This window comes from Melopsittacus undulatus, chromosome Z (assembly GCF_012275295.1).
Source record: "Melopsittacus undulatus isolate bMelUnd1 chromosome Z, bMelUnd1.mat.Z, whole genome shotgun sequence".
Classification (NCBI taxonomy): Eukaryota; Metazoa; Chordata; class Aves; order Psittaciformes; family Psittaculidae; genus Melopsittacus; species Melopsittacus undulatus.
The window spans coordinates 76,120,521-76,137,586 of NC_047557.1; the positions used below are offsets into that span (position 1 = coordinate 76,120,521).

Genomic DNA, 17,066 nt, shown 5'->3' on the forward strand with positions numbered 1-17,066 from the left:
TAAGTACTTCTTCACTTTTACGAATGACTCTTCAGTTTAACAGGAATATTTTAAATACTGTTAACTCTTTCACCTAAATAAATAATTCTTAACTGCTTTAAGAATTTGTATTGACTAGCAATGTGAACAGACTTGGTAGTTCATGGTTTTGGTATGTCAGTGCATTAACAAGTCTGTATTTTTAAGAAAAAAACAACCCTTTAAGAATAAAATGTATGGTTTTTCAAGAATCAGGTGTTGTGTTAAATTACTGAAATGGTTTTGTAAATTTGGGTTTTTTTTGTTGGGTTTTTTTTTCCACTAGTAGTTGGGTCCAGGAGATATTTTGATTATTCCAGTGTAATTTCTTAACTTTTAATATGGGTGCTAAACTAACTGTAAGAAAGTGACTGATTTTTGAAGGTGATTGTTTCCTGCATTGTATAATCATGTGCTATTACTTGCTGTTAGAATATTTTAATACTTTGCTGAATGTCTATAGGCTTGCTAAGAAAGGTATATGCCCTGCAGTGTAATGAAATATTATCATATGTCAAGCAGTTTTTTTTCATTAACAGGATTATCGCCATGTGTGGAGACTATTACATTGGTGGACGTCGTTTTGCTTCACTTTCTGACCTAATCGGTTATTACAGTCATGTGTCCTGTTTGCTGAAAGGGGAAAAGCTCTTATTTCCAGTAGCACCTCCAGAGGCAAGTACCAAAGCTTCTATCATAAAATTTCTAAATGTCATTTACTTCATTGTTAGCAACTTTAATCACCATTCACAGTTTTCTTTGGAAAAATCATGACAGAATGTTTACTATAGTTCTGCTTAGGCTCAGCATATGTTGAAGTATAAGGAATATAAAAATACATTCTTACTCATACAAAGTAACGATTAAAACCCCACAAACTACTATTTAATGGAAATGTGTAATAAGAGAACTAGGTATCAGGTGTTGTGTTTATCTCCAAATGTAGTAATAGCTTTGGGAGTAAAGAGAAGTAAACAAGAAAATGTGCAGTTCTTGGTTAGTAAAGAACACCATGTAATGTAATCTTTACTCGTTTGTGATATTTTTCTAACAGGATTTCAAAATACACGTCCTGAAAGTAATTAAATTTTATGAAAATGGGGCTTCTTCCACATGCCCATCTGAAACAATAGAAGTAATTAAAATAAAGCCCGCCTGCCAAATAGAACCTAAACAAACATGTTTCTGAATGTTAAACTTACAGAAATTTCCATCCTTTAAATGGAAGAAAGTTTGAAAGTATACTTTTATGGGGATTATCATACTGATAGTTGATTTTGAGGATGATAAGCATACATTATCTATCATGCTAGAGATCAAAATGTGAACTCTTGTAGCTAGCTGTATGAATTATACTTTTCTAGCTCTCAGGGATCTTGAGCTTTGAATACCTAAAATGGGCAAGGGGGGATATAAGTGACTGTTCTCCCAGTCTTTTGACTCAGAATAGTGTAAGACTTGGGAGAAGGGTTTTACACTAGAAAGAGGGAAAAGTACTATCTTTGCTGTCTTCTCTTAAATTGTAGCCTGTTGAGGACAGAAGGAGAGTTCGAGCAATTTTACCTTACACCAAAGTACCAGAAACTGATGAAATAAGGTATGTTTTAATGATAGTAACAGTTGTGAAATTCTTAAGAGTATTTATAAATATTAACGATTTAAATATATGTCCATATACAAATACTGTCCAGTTGCATCTTAACACAGTTAGGTTAAAGAATGATAGCTTTTTCCTGTTGGAAACAGCAATAATACTTTCAGGGCATTTGTTTATATTTATTATCAGGAAATTACATTATGTTTATTGAAGTAAAATTACTAATGTTCTCATTTTGAAGTACACTTCATAAAGCCTGGCATTTTTTTTTCCAAGAGAGTATTTGTGTATGAAAGAGTCATGTTCAGAAATGCCTTGTGTGACAGTGTGAAATAAGTGAGCAAGGCTTCTGTTCAGACTGCCACAGCACTAATAGCAGATAAATAGTTCAAGCCAAACAAGTTCTGACCACTAGACAGAGTGGTCAGAGAACGTGAGTATTGACTGCTTGTAAATGGAATAATAGAGTAATTAATGCCTTCTTTGAAAAAAAAGAAGAGTAATGTTAAAGAAGCTTTGCCTTGTTCAATGTTATAGTATTAATTTTCTTACCTGTGCTTAGAAACCTGATGACTATTCTTTCTAAGTTCTCTGTCCATAAAATGGAGCAAGAATGATTCTCTCTTCCCTTGCCTTCACATCCTTCCCTCCTTTTGGGAAAATTCTGTGTTGAATAAAATGATAATTTTAAGTGTGTAATCTCCCATAATTTTAAGATATTAAAAAATTACAGAATTGCAGATTTATCTCTCATATTCTTACACTTTCTGTTGATTGTTACACTGTTGTGATTTCTAATCTCTCTAATGAGACAGACTCAGTTTGATTAAACATACCAATTAAATTGGGAATGGGCTTGGTTTTGGCAATATTAGCCTAAGATACAGAGAAAGGTATATGAGAGCTTTATATCCTTATTGGGATGGAAATGATTTCAAGGCTCACTGTCCAAGCCTGTTTAACCTCTTTAAAGGATGCTGTGAGGATATTTGTCTTTGAGATTGTTTTCCACATAAGAAGATGGTAAGACAAAGGACTCTCAATTGCATATTGCAAGTAAGGCTTCCTACTATCTGTAAGAACAAAAACATAGATTGAGACCATTAAGTGCCTACCAACTTGAGAGGAAAAAACATTTTATTACAGTGCTGTCATAACAGAAATTGTAGAAAATTATACCTTCTCTCTCTTGTTTAGGATGAAACCAAAATGCAAAGTGCTGTGCTTGGGTTTTGAGATCCACATGGGTAAAACAGTTACAGTTCTGTTCGTGGCATAGCTGAGACATGTTAATGCTTCCTATTTCTGCTTTTCTTGCAGCTAATCATGTGGCTTCACTGGAAGCTGTTCTGTACTCCCTTTGTAGCACTATTTTTCATGTGTGAGAATATAAAGAATACTATGCTCTAAGATATTTTGCAAACTTATTATATGATACTGATTTTCATGAAAGGAGTATTATTTTCTTATAGACTGTTAAGGATATCTCTGGTTATTTTGCTTGTGTTTATTAATTGATCCCTCCTGATAAAAAAACAGTATCACTGTTTTTTAATATTGTTGCATTATTTTTGTTTTATGTATCCTCAGCACACTTTGAATTTGATGGAATTGAAGTATATATTAGTACTAAACATAAATAAAAAATATAAGTTCCTATATAGTAACAGCTTAACTGTGAGGAAAAATACACATTGTAAGCTGGGGGTATTAATTCGTGCCTTTTCACAAACAGATTTTCTCATATATTTTGAGTAAATTGCAGTCAAGAATTCATTACGTTCTTTAAATTTTCTATGATTGTATCTCTGATTTAAAATCTTGCTGTAACCCTCTTCAGTTTCCTTAAAGGAGACATGTTTATTGTCCATAACGAACTGGAAGATGGCTGGATGTGGGTTACAAACCTACGGACAGATGAGCAAGGTCTTATTGTGGAAGACCTGGTAGAAGAAGTGGTAAGTAATTTTTATGTTCAGATTTCTTAGGTGAATGATTTTTTTTTTTGGCAAAATGATATTTAAATAAACCCAAACTAGTGACAGTTATTTGCTAGTTTTTTAGTTATGTGCTTTTCTAAGCCTAGTAATTGGATCTGCTTTGTTTAAAATAGTATTACAAACCTGTAAACTTAATGCAGTATCAAAAAAACTTATTCACGTATTGTCCCCAGAGAAGCACAAATGAAACACTGAATACAGTAAATCCGCTAGGCAGCTTACTAAGCTTTACTGTCCTCGTGAAGGATCTGTTACTTGTTTAATTTCATTTCTTCATATTTGCCAGAATGTAATTCTGCATTATGGTTATGGTAGGTTTTTCTCTTTTTTTCTTAAAGATTAATTGTGGGTTAAAAATGTATTTGGTCTTGTGGGGTCTTAGGAAGCTAACCAGGTGACCTGAAGATAATTAGGCTGCTGTAGGGGAACAAGTGGTTTAATATACTTCAGAAGGAGAAAACAGCATTGCTTTAGAGTCAGGTATTTTTGGTAATATTTTCCTGCATAATACCTGTGTTTTGCAGTGTTAAAGCAGTGTTACCTGAAGCTGATCACAGATCTGTGTCAAGCTGTGAAAGGCTAAATTGATGTTTCAATTCTAGACTATTGAACTGTAGACCAATGTATCAGAAGTTAATCTTAAGAAAGCTGAGATTTTTAAAAGTTACCACTTCTAAAGAAGGACTTGAAATATGACAAAAGCAGTTGTCTGAAATAGCATATTTTGGCTGAATTTCCACTTAGTGAATGAAGAGGAAATCTTCTTTTCGTAGAACTTCAGTAAGCCCTTTAGTTCAAAAATGTCTTGGGCTTCTGATGTTTTTTTCTGCATAAGGTCTGAACCTATAAAGTTTGTTTTTTTGGGGGGGGTTTTTTGGGTGTTTTTTTTTTCTCTTAACTGAGCTGTACTGTTGTCATGCACTTAATATTGTTAATTTTCTCATTAGGGAAGAGAAGAAGATCCACATGAAGGCAAAATGTAAGGATTTTGGTTTTGTTATTAAAAGCAATCATAACTGTTTGTAAACTTCAGCTATGAAATTTCCCAGCTTTTGGGAAGGTCAGCCAAAGACATTTGTTTTTTCATCTTGAGACTCTTTTCTATACTAGCTGCTGAAGATGCGTGGATAATTAACATTAAAGAGTCCTGTAATAGGTATGCCTATTGCTAGTGTGTTTTGCAGTGTTGAGATTCTAGATGAGTCCCTGTGTGGTCACTTTCAGCTAAGATATGCTCAATGGAGTATTTGTTGAATATAGTGTTTGCCTTAGAGATAGCCTTTCCTGAGATCTGCACAGCTCTAAATGCTGGAGAGAGAGCAGAGTTCCAATGAAAAAAATTATAGTGGATATTTACAGCTATTTTTTTAATATTGAATACAATTTAAAAAAATCGACTAAATGAAATAAATATTTTTTTATATGGAATACAATTTAAGACTCAACAGTGTACTGTTATGTCAAGCTGATGATAGATTATTTTCAGTAGTAATTGTGAGTGGCAAAAGAAGGTTCAAAAAACTTCCAGTGGCTTTATTATTTCATCTGTCCTCCTATTTGTTTGCAGTGTTTTCACCTGCTGCTTTTTCTCTGTTGCCATATTTGCAGTATCCAAGAGGCTGATGGCCGAAAAAGGCATTTCTCACTATCTTAATAGGAGAAAGAAAATCACTGGTGTATTTGTTGTTTGTTTACTGTTTGCTATTGATCTGCTAGTCAGTTTGGCAGCAGGGATGCTTTCAAATTTAGATGTTTTTATTTATTTGCAAACAAGTTTGGTTACAGATGCTAGAAGCTTTGATATTGTCTGTTCACAGTTATTTGTGCTGCTCAGAGGAATCTCAGGGAGACCATAATTCTTTCAAGCATTCCAGTAGCCAGAAGTTATCCTCTAATGGTAGTATAGAAAAATCTGAATCTGTTTTCTGATTGTCACAAAAAGGCCATATTTTAGCTTTCCTTCAGAGGACAGAACAAGCTATTAAGTCAAGTTGTGATGTATAGTTGTCTCAGGCTGAAACTGGGCAGAGGCTGCTGAACCTTTCTAAGACAGTGTTCTGATACAGGACTCTGGGAAGGTATAAGGTGTGAGATCAAAGAAATCTGTATTTAACAGTCTAACAAAGCTAGGTTCTACTTCCACATCTTCTGGCAAAATTCTCTTGGATTTTTTTCTATATGGTCTTTAACCTTGTTTGAGTTATGGTTCAAGTAAATTGCTGTATGTGACTGACTTCAAATAATGCCTGTTAAATAGTCTGCTGGTTAGACAGTTCATTTTAATCTCTAAACACAGATGGATTTGAATGTCAACTCCAAGTGTTGGCCATTTTGATTGAAATTAATTTATTTACATACCTCTTACTTTAGTTTTTTTCATGCTGTTGGTAGAACAGAATTACAAGTAGCATAATAATTATCTCATCTGTATGTATTAGGTCTTTTTAAATAAAGATTAATTCATAGGTGCCAGAACCTTGGATGTCACCAGAGCCAAAAAAAAAAAAGAAAAAAAAGAGAGCTGGTAGTCTTGCTTTCTAACTTTTCTCTTGATCTTTGTTAAGATGGTACCATGGGAAGATCTCCAAACAAGAGGCTTACAATTTGCTGATGACAGGTACTTGTATTTTTGATTGAAATACTGTGGTAGTAATGGATTATTTCACTTATTGGTGACTTCATCAGAATGCTGTGGAGAGTATATAATTTTATATACTTAAAAACCTTTTTTAGCCCGTTCACAGAGGAACAATTTCTTCAAATGAAAACACCAAGATTTCTAACCCACATTGTTAAATAACATACTTTAAATATTAGAACATGAGTTATTAATTTTTGAAAACTATTGTAAAACTTTTTTGTATGCTTTTGTAAAGAGATGGCAAAGGTGTGGCTAGACTACCACAAATAAACCAGTTGGCATTCATTTCGCCAGTTTAGTGCTAGTTCATTGAGTTTGAGATTATTATTGGGACTTAACTTACAGACTTTGCATTTCTTCAAGCGTGCAATTCTTGCTAATTTATATGGAAATAGATTTGATAAGGGTTCATCTGTAACTTCATTAAGGAAAGTAACACTATTATGATATCTTTTCAGTTGGTCAAGTGTGCAGTTTTCTTGTGAGGCCTTCAGATAATACACCTGGGGATTATTCACTTTATTTTCGGACCAGTGAAAATATTCAGCGTTTTAAAATATGTCCAACATCAAACAATCAGTTTATGATGGGAGGCAGATACTACAATAGGTAAGTTTTAGTAGTAAAATAACTTGTGTGTATTTTATACTTGTGTAAAGAACTTCTCTAATTTGCTCTTGGTAATTATTTTCTGCTATGATCTTAAGACTGTAGTTTTCTTAATAGTATACTAACCATTTTCTCCAACTTTCTTTGTAGTTACTTGTAACTGAGCAAGTTCTTGAAGCTTGCAGAAGCCTGATTGTAGTTTGTTTATTTTGAAGTATTCTTCTTCTGCAAACCATTTTCTTCACGCTATAGATCGTGGATTGTATGGATCATGTGAATCCAGTAATTGTGGATCTGTAAGAGAGTGCTGTGTTGTCTTGGAAACTACTGTTTGTATTGATTTTTTGAAAAGGGAAAATAAAATTAACATCTTTATCTGAGACATTCAGTAAGGTTTTCAAATAACAAAAATGGGTATTTACAAGAAAGGGGAAAAATTACCATAGTTGTTTGGAAAAGTCATTAAATTGCATTGTAATATATGTGTTTTACTTGGGTCAGAAGTACAAATCACTTTGTTTAGAGTGAGCAAACTTGGGATACATTTGTTTTGCCATTGGTACAAAAATACAGAAATTTGTACAAAAAGAAAAATAACGAGATACATTTCCCCTTTTGTGGGAGAAGCTATCAGTACAGATCAATCCTTGATCTTGTTCTTAGAGGAGTTGCAGATGCATGACTTCTCAGTGGTGAAAACTTGCCTTCCTCTTTTAAAAGAGGCCATTACCTTGCCTCACAAAATCACCACTTTTCCAGACTTGCTCACCTAGAACCAGGGTATTCATCATCCCAATAGAGAATTTCTCTCACTTCCAGCTTGGCTTCTGAGTGGGTAGAGATCCAGCAGCTGGTGTGTCTGAGGAAATGTCGAGGTCTCCTAACTAAGAAGTTCAGTGGACTTTTTCATATGACTTCAAATGGACGATGGTGTGAGGCTAAACAATTGGACCCTTATGAACCTTTGCATACCCCACACCCATGCTGCTTGAATACCTTCTACATTAATCAGTCTGGTCTCCAGACATCCTCATTGAAAACCAAGCTAGCTGCAGTGTCATTCTTACATAAAGGTAAATGCTCTTTTGCCCGTTCTCTAGCAAAGTGGCTTTTCAGGAAGCTGATAGGGTAGGAGACCCCACCTGAGGTGATGTCAAACTAATTAGCAAATCAGTGGAACTCTTATTAGTTTCAAACGGTTTGGCAGCATTGAATAGTATACCTTCACAGAGTTATTACATAAAGTAAGTTATTACTTTAGAGTACAGTGCTTTATTCACTTGAGGCATGTATATATTTTTACATTTATCTAAAGAAGATTCTTTCTATTGTATGGAAAACAAGATTGTAAAGTAGCACTAAGTTATTACAAAGTCTTTTATATTTTTATGTTTTGCTTATATTTTGGTATCTAGTTTGCAGAGATCTTCCTCAGTGTGAAGCAGAATCTGTGTAGCTTTAAAAGGCTTCATTTTTGTTGTGTGTCCTGGAAAATTACTACTCATAGACTCAAATTTATTCCAACTTAGTATATGCTGCAGCTTAGTAAACTTCCCGAAAGCTCAAACATGTAGTGAAGTATGCAAGATAATTAATTGCAAGATAATAAGGCCTCAAAATGAAGATGCTAACTGCCCAAATTCTGTAATGTGAGATCTCCTGTAGATGGCAATAAATTAGAAGCAGAAAAAGAGCAAATAACTTTGTGGACTTTTCAGTTGTATTAGCTCATTAAGAGGGACACTGTAAGAAGGAAATCTTTAACTATGTGATGACTAATGTGGTTTAGTTGTGTGGAATAAACGGAAGTCATGGCTGAAGAACAACAAACACGACATTGAATCCAGAACAGAGACATACAAAGCATGAATTTATGCAGGCTAATGAAACTATAAGCATTTCTTGGTGCTTATAAGAGGTTGGGTTCTGTTTCTTATCTGAAAATGCAGTATTTGCCTCTAAGGTGAAAAATTCAGATTTAAGGAATGCTGCTGCTTGTTTAAATGCATCTTTTAACAATTTCCATCAACTGTAAGCTTTTTTTATGTTAAGCTGCTTCCATAACCGCTCTCAAAGTATCTCCTTTAAAATCTGATACTACCGTTAGACTAAATCATCCCTAGTAATAGAGTATTTTTAATATTCTTCTACAGTTTTTTGTGACTGTAATTGAGACAAAAGGTAAAATGAAAGCAGTCTGCTCTTTATTTTGCAGAGGGTATTGGTCTCAATAAATTGTAGACCAAGATTTTCCATACAAAAGTAGGAAGCTGAAGACTAGGAAGGAAGCACAAAATGAAAGAAATTTGTTTTATTTTTGGAGTATCTGGGATATCTGGAGGTGGGACTGGAATCATGATAACTTATATAAGCAATGGTGTATCTGCTTGTATTCCAGAATTATTCTGGATGACCATGGGGAAAGAGGTCTTGGGTATATCTCAGGGTTTTATATTCTGTGCTGACTAGGAAGACTTATTTTTTCCACCAACCTGTGCCTTTTGCATGTGCTCCCACCACTCTCCATGTAAATCTGTGTTAGAATTTCTGTGTGACCAGCAGTCTGTGTTTGCAGTCTGTCATACCAGAGGTCTGCTTTTATTATTTTGTTCTCTTGTATCAGCTCTGCAGGGCAGCCCACCTGAAGGTCTGAATGTACAGCACCTATGCTGCATACGTACTGGGGGAATTGTCTTGACTATGTAACAAAGAAGTATTTTCCCATGGAATTTAGTAAAGCATTTAGCTTCCATGATCTTTCTGTATTTATTTCACAGATAACAAATCAGTCCATTGATCATCTACAGTTTTACAGAAAAATTGCCAAAGGCATTTCTTGTTGTTTGTGCTGATTCTGGATGGGATGGATTTAATTTTCTATCTGCTAGCATGTGCCCTGATTCACATTTGTGGCTAAAACTGTTGGTAACAGACCAGTGTTTTGGTTCTTGGTGAGCAGAGCTTGCACAGTGTTGAGGCTTTCTCTGTTTTTCAGAGAACCTAATTGACCAAAGAGATAGTGCTCAGCAACAAAAAAATGAGGGGATGTTTCATCTTCCAAGGTGGGTGCTTCTCAGATTGTGTGGGCATCAATCTGCTTGTGAGGGGTGGTGAATGATTGCTTTTCAATCACTGATGTCCTTCCCCACCCTTCACTTACTAAACTGTCTTTATCTTGGCACACAGGTTTTGTCACATTTGCTTTCTCTGTGTTTCTTCTGGGTCCTGAGGGCAAGGAATGAGCAAGCACTGCAGGATGTTCAGCTGGTGGCAGGGGCCACCCCTCCACAGGCTTCTTCACATCCTCCTCCTTTTCTTGAGCTTAAATTGCAGAGCCTGACATTATGTGGAGGGGAATATCCTTTCGACTGGTTTGGGCCAGCTGTCCTGCTTTGTCCACTCTCAGCTCCTTGCCCACCCCATCTACTGTGTGGCTCAGCAACAGTCAAAACACTGATGTGCTATCCACAAGGTGTTTCAGTCACACATCTAAAATGCAGCACTTCATTTGCCACTGTGAAGAAAACTCCATCCCAGGCAGATCTTGTACAGTTGTATTTTAGTGCCTGTATAATGAGATGTCAATCCAAAGATGGGCAACTGCTAGTGTATGGCTTTTACTGTGAGGTTGATGGAGCACTAGAAAAAGTTATCTGAAAGGTATGGGAGACTCTGTCCTTGGAGATGCTCAGGATGTGGCTGAGGAAGGGCCACAGCAACTTGCCATTGTTGACCCTGCTTTGAACTGAGGGCTTGGGCCTGTTCAGCTGTCCTGACAGTAACTTCCATATGTGTTTCACAGTAGATTTCTTGTAAGATAGCATTTATTAATGTTTCAATCATGATTTTAGAGCATATGGTAGGAAAAGCATACCAGGTCATTTCTCTGTCATTTTCTTCTCTCTTTCTGTCTTGCCAAATTCAACAGGTAGCATTCACAAAAAATGTAAAATTAGGGCTGGTTCTTTATTTCTAGTGATTCTGTCAAAGGTGATGATTTACATTGGCCCAATAGTTTATACAGTGAACAAGCTTTCATGTTATCTTGGATTTAAGAGACAGCTGAATTTGAAAATTTAATAGACAATCAGAATGTGTTGCTTAGTTCTGCTTCCTGGATTCTTTATTATTTGAAATGTGAGCTGCTGGAATAATTCTCAATTCACTCTAAGTGTTAAAAAAACCTGATCTTGCTCATGATGGTGAGATACTTTTTAAATCATTCAAGTAGCCAAGACCCAGGGAACCTAAGAAGCCAAATCTAATAGTGTGCTGAGCATTCTAAAGTTATTAAAGTAACAATAATGTGGTATTGAGATCCATCTTTATTTCTGTTGAGATCCATCTTTATTTCTGTATTAAACCAAGTTTAACATTTTTTTTTTTATGCATGCTTGTTTATCCTTCTCTTCGTTGGATTTTTGTGCATTTTTGTTGTTGTGAGATGTTGAAGAAGACTGTGATTCATTCCTGTCACCTAGATAAGATTTTGGTCAGTCTGATTTCATGCTTGACGTTTTACATGTTGGATATCTCTGAATCACTTAGAGATTCACATTCTGTAGTGTACCTTGTCTGCCTCCAGGTACACTAGAGAATGTGAGTCTGCAAGTGAGATACCTGGAATCTTTGTGTTTGCAGCATTGAGTTGGTTCAGGCATTTCATCTGTCATAGTGTAAGGCAGTATATAAGTGAACCTCTGAATCAAGTTCACTTGTGGGAGAGGAGCCCTGCAGAGCCAAGCCCTTAGTCACTCCATCAAGGCATAAAGCCCTTGTGTATATGATACTCTTACCTAAAAAAGAGTTTTCAAATACATTCCTCAGCCTATTTTACAAAATTTGAAGAAATTAAGGCACCTGCTCCTTATATTAAGGAACTCCTGATGGTATTTTCAATCAAGGAGGGAGAGGAGGCGTTGACAGTCAAGGTATGCTTGATTTGATGAGTGATAACTAATAAAATGCTGGTTTATTTATTACAAGATGCTGGCAGTAGCTATGCAACATGCAAAATATAATGACTGAGTCAATATTTTTTGTAGTGTGGTAAAGTTTAAATTTTTACGCAGAAAATGACGTGCAAATTGAATCTCAGTAAAGGCTGAAATTACTTACTTGTTTTCAGTAATACTGAAAAAGAAATATGTCATTCTGCATACTGAAAACCAAAGCTCTTTGTAGGAAAATGCATTATTTTGTCAAGCTTGTGTTAATTTATAGCTCCATAATGAGAGAGAAAAGTGAGCATAAATGTCTTGCTAAAGCTTTATTTAAAGTTTGAGATTACAGTATCAGATATTGTTCCTGTGCTAGATACAACTACATCCAGTTGTAACATGCATAACATCGATGCATGCCTTATTATCTTTGCACACACAGGTAAGGATGCATGAAGTGAGATGACACATTCAGCATGTTTTTGTTTTCTGCTTGTTCTTTTGTTGCTGTTTTGCATACAAATGATTAATTTCTATAGATATTCATGCTGCTGTTCCTTATTACAGTATAAATTCCAGTAACTGCGAAAATAAGTTAGAGCAATTCAGAAGCCTTGAATTTCAGCCTATACCTGTCACTTCTCTCATGAGCCTTTCAAAGGCAATTGCAGTCTGAGTCTGGTGTTTAGAATGAATGCTTCCTGGTAGCAGAGTGCTACTGATTGGGTGTTTAACAGGGTAGTTCAATGATTTCCAAGTATAATTTATATTTTCTTTTTCTGTTTATATTTCCATCCTCCTAGAAAGAATTGGTCTGCACATATGGTATCTCATGTTCCACTTCCCTAGCTGCTCTAGGAGTTTGGAAATTATTGCCAATGAAATAACACTAACAAATAATAATGCACGTATGCTACTTGAATGTGGAAAAAGCAGTGTCCTCATTTGGCATTTTAAACAACTAATTGAAATGTTCTGCAGAGTTTAGATTTAGTACATTCTGAATACATTTTTGTGAACTTTCTTGACTTCAGTATATGAGTAAATTCTCATTACTAAAAATGAGATTACAATGTTTAACACTTAATTTTATTAAAATCTCATGGAAAAGTTTTTGGTGGTTGTATGGAAAAGCGAATTCTTAAATAGAAGGAAAACTAACCTGTTTAACATTTGAATCCTCTTTTTCATATTGAAACAGTATTGGTGACATCATTGAGCACTATAGAAAAGAACAGATTGTTGAAGGATATTACCTTAAAGATCCTGTTCCAATGCAGGTAAGATTTCCTCTCTGGGCATTTGTTGTTGAAGACACAGATCAATCTTCAGGGCAGTTTATGACCTGAATTACAGTAATCGTAGTTAAATAGCATCATCTCCAGGTTTAATGTTTTCAGCTTGTGTGTTTCTTCTGATTTATTCTCGGCTGTATTCGATTACCAATGATTGTCTTGTCAACAGAAGAGATGGTAGGCTTTGCCTGTCCTCTGAGATGCTCATCATTTGCAGTGTGTGCCTCTAGCTCTGGTCCCTGGCTCAGACATGCAGTGCCTGAGTCCTGTGTTAGGGGGAAACAGGCTGCCCTCCTGTCTTCTGTGTCCGGGATTTTTCTTCTGCCAGAGGAAACTTGTATGCACACAAAAGCTTCAGGGACGATGGCGAGGCTTGTTCTGGAGTGCTCTTACCCCAGAGCAGAAGTTCATCCTAGGAGAGGCCACCAGTGATAAGCACACCACATCATCTAGTTTTAATAAGCTTATGGCTGTAAAGCTATGTTGGCTCTTCCTATCATTGTGAAGCAGAATTCACCAAGCGTTGGATTGTTCATGCACTAATAGGGAATGTGAGCTGGGCTTAGACCATCATGAGACAGGTTAGTTTTACCCTACTGATGATGTGTTGTTGCAATAGCAGTCCTGCTCAGCATGAGAGGAACTGCAGGTTCAGACCCTTGGTCCATGTGCTTGGCTGAGGAACTACTGGTGCGAGGCTACCATCTGTGGGCTTATGACTGAACGCCTCTAAGTCAGAATTCCACCTAGATGCTTGAGATTGACCCAGGAAATGACAGTCTTGCTCAGAATGTGCGGGTTAAAGCCCTTCCTGAATCTTCATCAGCGAAGACAGGCCTTCTTCATGGGAGAAGAAAAATTTTCATCTTCAAACCCGGGCTGATGGAGGTCGTCTAGCCTGTATGATCTTTCATCTAAGAGAAGGACACTCTTATAAAACCGACGACCTGTGGACTTTGCTGTCACCATCCTAGCTAGCTAGGCTCTAGCAGTTAAACCTCAGGTGTAAAGGGTGGGGCCAGTTCTGAGCATGCTGCACCTCACCTAAAAACTCCCCTGCACAGGCTGGAAGGGCTTGCTCTCACTTGTCGATATGGACATGTGGGGGTCGAATTGGTAGGTGACAAGGTGCATGGGAAGCTGCAGATCCAACCTTGCATGCGGGCAGACCAGCACATGGGTAGCTCAAGATTTCTCTGGAGATGACAGTCCTGGTCGAACACTTCCTGATTGATTGCCTAAAGCACCCTTTTCAAACCAGATTTGCCTATCCCACATGTCCTTGGTCATTGTGTTTGTAGTAAGCGTGGCTAAAGCCCTTCCCAAATCTTTGCGAAGTCAAGCCATCAATCAAACATGCAAAGTATACCTGTGTATTTTGTTCTCTTCACAGACTTTCAGTGGTTAGAAACAGGAGAGGTTAGAATTACTTTTGATTTCCTCCCTAAATAGAGTTACAATTAGTTCATAGTCCTTTGTGAGATCTGTCATATTAATACAAGGATATTGTATTTTCTCTTAGTCAGCTCACTAAGCTAAGCGTATCAAGGCTGATCCTGTCTTTGTAATGTTCTCATAGTTGTCCTGCTACCATGAGTTTTGGTGCTAGTTTTCCTTTCTTGAATGTGGTAGACAAGAACAGTTTAGAGTACCATTACTACAGGTAATCCCCTTTTTCTCTGGAAGGTGCTTAACAAAAATATCCTAGAATAGCTGTCACTTCTGTGGTGGGTTGACCCTGGCAAGTAGCTAAGGACCCACACCTTTACCTATGCCTTCCCTTCTCCTGCAGGCAAAAGCAAAAAACTCCTGGGTTGAAATTAATACAGTTTGATAAGCCAAGGAAGGAAGAGGTGATGGAAGTGATGCAAAGGTGATCATTCACCACTTCCTACAATCAGGCTGATGCTCAGCCAGTCTCTGAGGAAGACAACCACACAGAGTTTTATTGCTTATTGTGATGTTTTATGACAGGGAATATCCCTTGGATCAGTTAGCATCAGCTGTCCTGGTTCTGTCTATTCCCAGCGTCTTGTTATTCTTATCTTTCCCTGAACTGCTAATTGTGTTGTGTCATCAGTACTTCCCACTATTTTACTGCTGTTAACTTGCACTTGGTAAGGTGGTTGGGCAAACATGTATCCTGAGACTGCTCCTTCAAAATCTTCACTACTAACTTTTCCTATGCTCCATCATTCCTCTTGAATCATGGCAGTGATTTTTTTCATTTTAGCTTTTTGCATATGCCCTTACAATTCCTGTATTATTGATACCTGCATTAGCTAGTTTACTGTGTAAAATTACTTCAGATTCTTTTAACCTATTCAGATATATTTGTGACCTTTTTTTTATAAAAAAAAATCAGTGGTAGGCAGTGCAACTTATGTTCAGCTTTGTGTTATCTCACTTCCACATACTACCATGATCTATGTTTTTGAGGGAAAAAAAAAAACATGCAAAAGTTTTGCTATACCCTTAGGATCAGTCTGGTTGACGTCTGTCTAATATGGAATTTACTTATAAATATTTGCCACTAGATCTGTTGTTCTGTGCACTGTTCCTTGTGTAGTTATGTTATGGAGATGATCTCGAGCTCAAATATCTGGATGTTGCTTGTATTGTAGGTCCTGTAATTTGTGGTAGCATTACCAATGTATTTTTTGTCTTACATTTGTCATGTTGTCCAAAATCATAATTTCTGTAGGTGCAAAGACAGGAAGAAAAGTAGAATATTTAGTATGAGCCTGTTCATCTTGATGCTGTTCTCACTGCTTGACAGTCTTGCTTCTCATGTTTTCTTATGGCTAAAGAACTTTTGCTGATCAGCTTACTCAGTGAAATCAAATTTGGCTTTTGGCCATTCTTATCTACTACTTGAATTTTCAGATCCTGTAATTTTTGGTGTGAGTTTATCCTTTTTCAGTTTCCTGTTTCTGTTTTCTTTTGTCTTGGGTTCTACTCAATTAGGACATTAGAAGTTCTAATGAGATTAATGAGGGACTGAGCAATGTTGAGTCACTTTTAATTGTGATCTACACCATTCTTATTGCTTCAGAGTTTATCCATGATTACTCAGTCCCAAAATTTTTGGTAGAAGACAGAGAGCCTTAAAGACTGGCATAAATGTGAGAGAAATGGCAGTGAAAGATGCTGCTTTTTATTTAATACGAAAAAGACACATTGTTCCTTTGTAGAAGTTGATCTTTATTCAAAACTTTGTTCTTCTATCATAATTGTGGGAATATGGAAATAGTTACATTTCTAGCATGAAAAAATATATTGCTTTATTAAAATGCATGCGAGAACAATAGTAGTGAGTTAGTAGCATTCAAGAAGATGATCCTGGTTGTAGCTACATAGTTTGTGATTTTTTCTGAGTTTAAAATATGTTTTTCTTACATATTTACCAGCACCAAGAACAAGTGCTTAATGATACAGTGGATGGAAAAGAAATCTATAATACAATTCGTCGGAAAACAAAGGATGCCTTTTATAAAAATATTGTCAAAAAAGGTTATCTTCTGAAAAAAAGTGAGTTATATTTACTTCTACAGATCTTTTTATTCTTTTCTAAAATGCAAATATAGGTCATAGAATATCTCAAGTTGGAAGGGACCCATAAGGATCATTAGCTAAAATATTATAAATCTGTACATTTGTTGGAGAGTGCAGCTGGTTAAATTTTGTTATTCCAAGTTACGTTTTAAATCTTAACTTTAAAATGTATATTCTGCTGTACAAGATACATAGTGACTTTTTTAGGATTCTAATGTTGACACAGTCAACATAACATCTGACAGGTGAAAAGCTGACTGCTTGGCTTATCTCAATATAACCCTGAAGATCTGCCACTGAGCAAGTCTTTGATGTTCTTAGAAGGCTAATCGCTTACCAAGTGCTATATTTCTACCTTTTTAAAAATTAACATTAATGAAAGCACAAAACCTATCAGTAATAAGATTTCTG

The 17,066-nt window shown here is 36.1% G+C and overlaps 1 protein-coding gene across 1 annotated transcript in view; it reads left to right on the forward strand.

The window, feature by feature from the left end:
• Positions 1 to 17,066, forward strand: part of RASA1 (RAS p21 protein activator 1) — a 54,772-nt gene that overhangs the window by 17,486 nt on the left and 20,220 nt on the right. The window contains exons 3-10 of the mRNA XM_031046197.2: positions 558 to 693; positions 1,545 to 1,615; positions 3,456 to 3,573; positions 4,563 to 4,594; positions 6,180 to 6,232; positions 6,715 to 6,865; positions 13,007 to 13,085; positions 16,511 to 16,631. Coding sequence (XP_030902057.2) covers positions 558 to 693; positions 1,545 to 1,615; positions 3,456 to 3,573; positions 4,563 to 4,594; positions 6,180 to 6,232; positions 6,715 to 6,865; positions 13,007 to 13,085; positions 16,511 to 16,631 — 761 coding nt within the window. The remainder of the gene's footprint in view (positions 1 to 557; positions 694 to 1,544; positions 1,616 to 3,455; positions 3,574 to 4,562; positions 4,595 to 6,179; positions 6,233 to 6,714; positions 6,866 to 13,006; positions 13,086 to 16,510; positions 16,632 to 17,066) is intronic.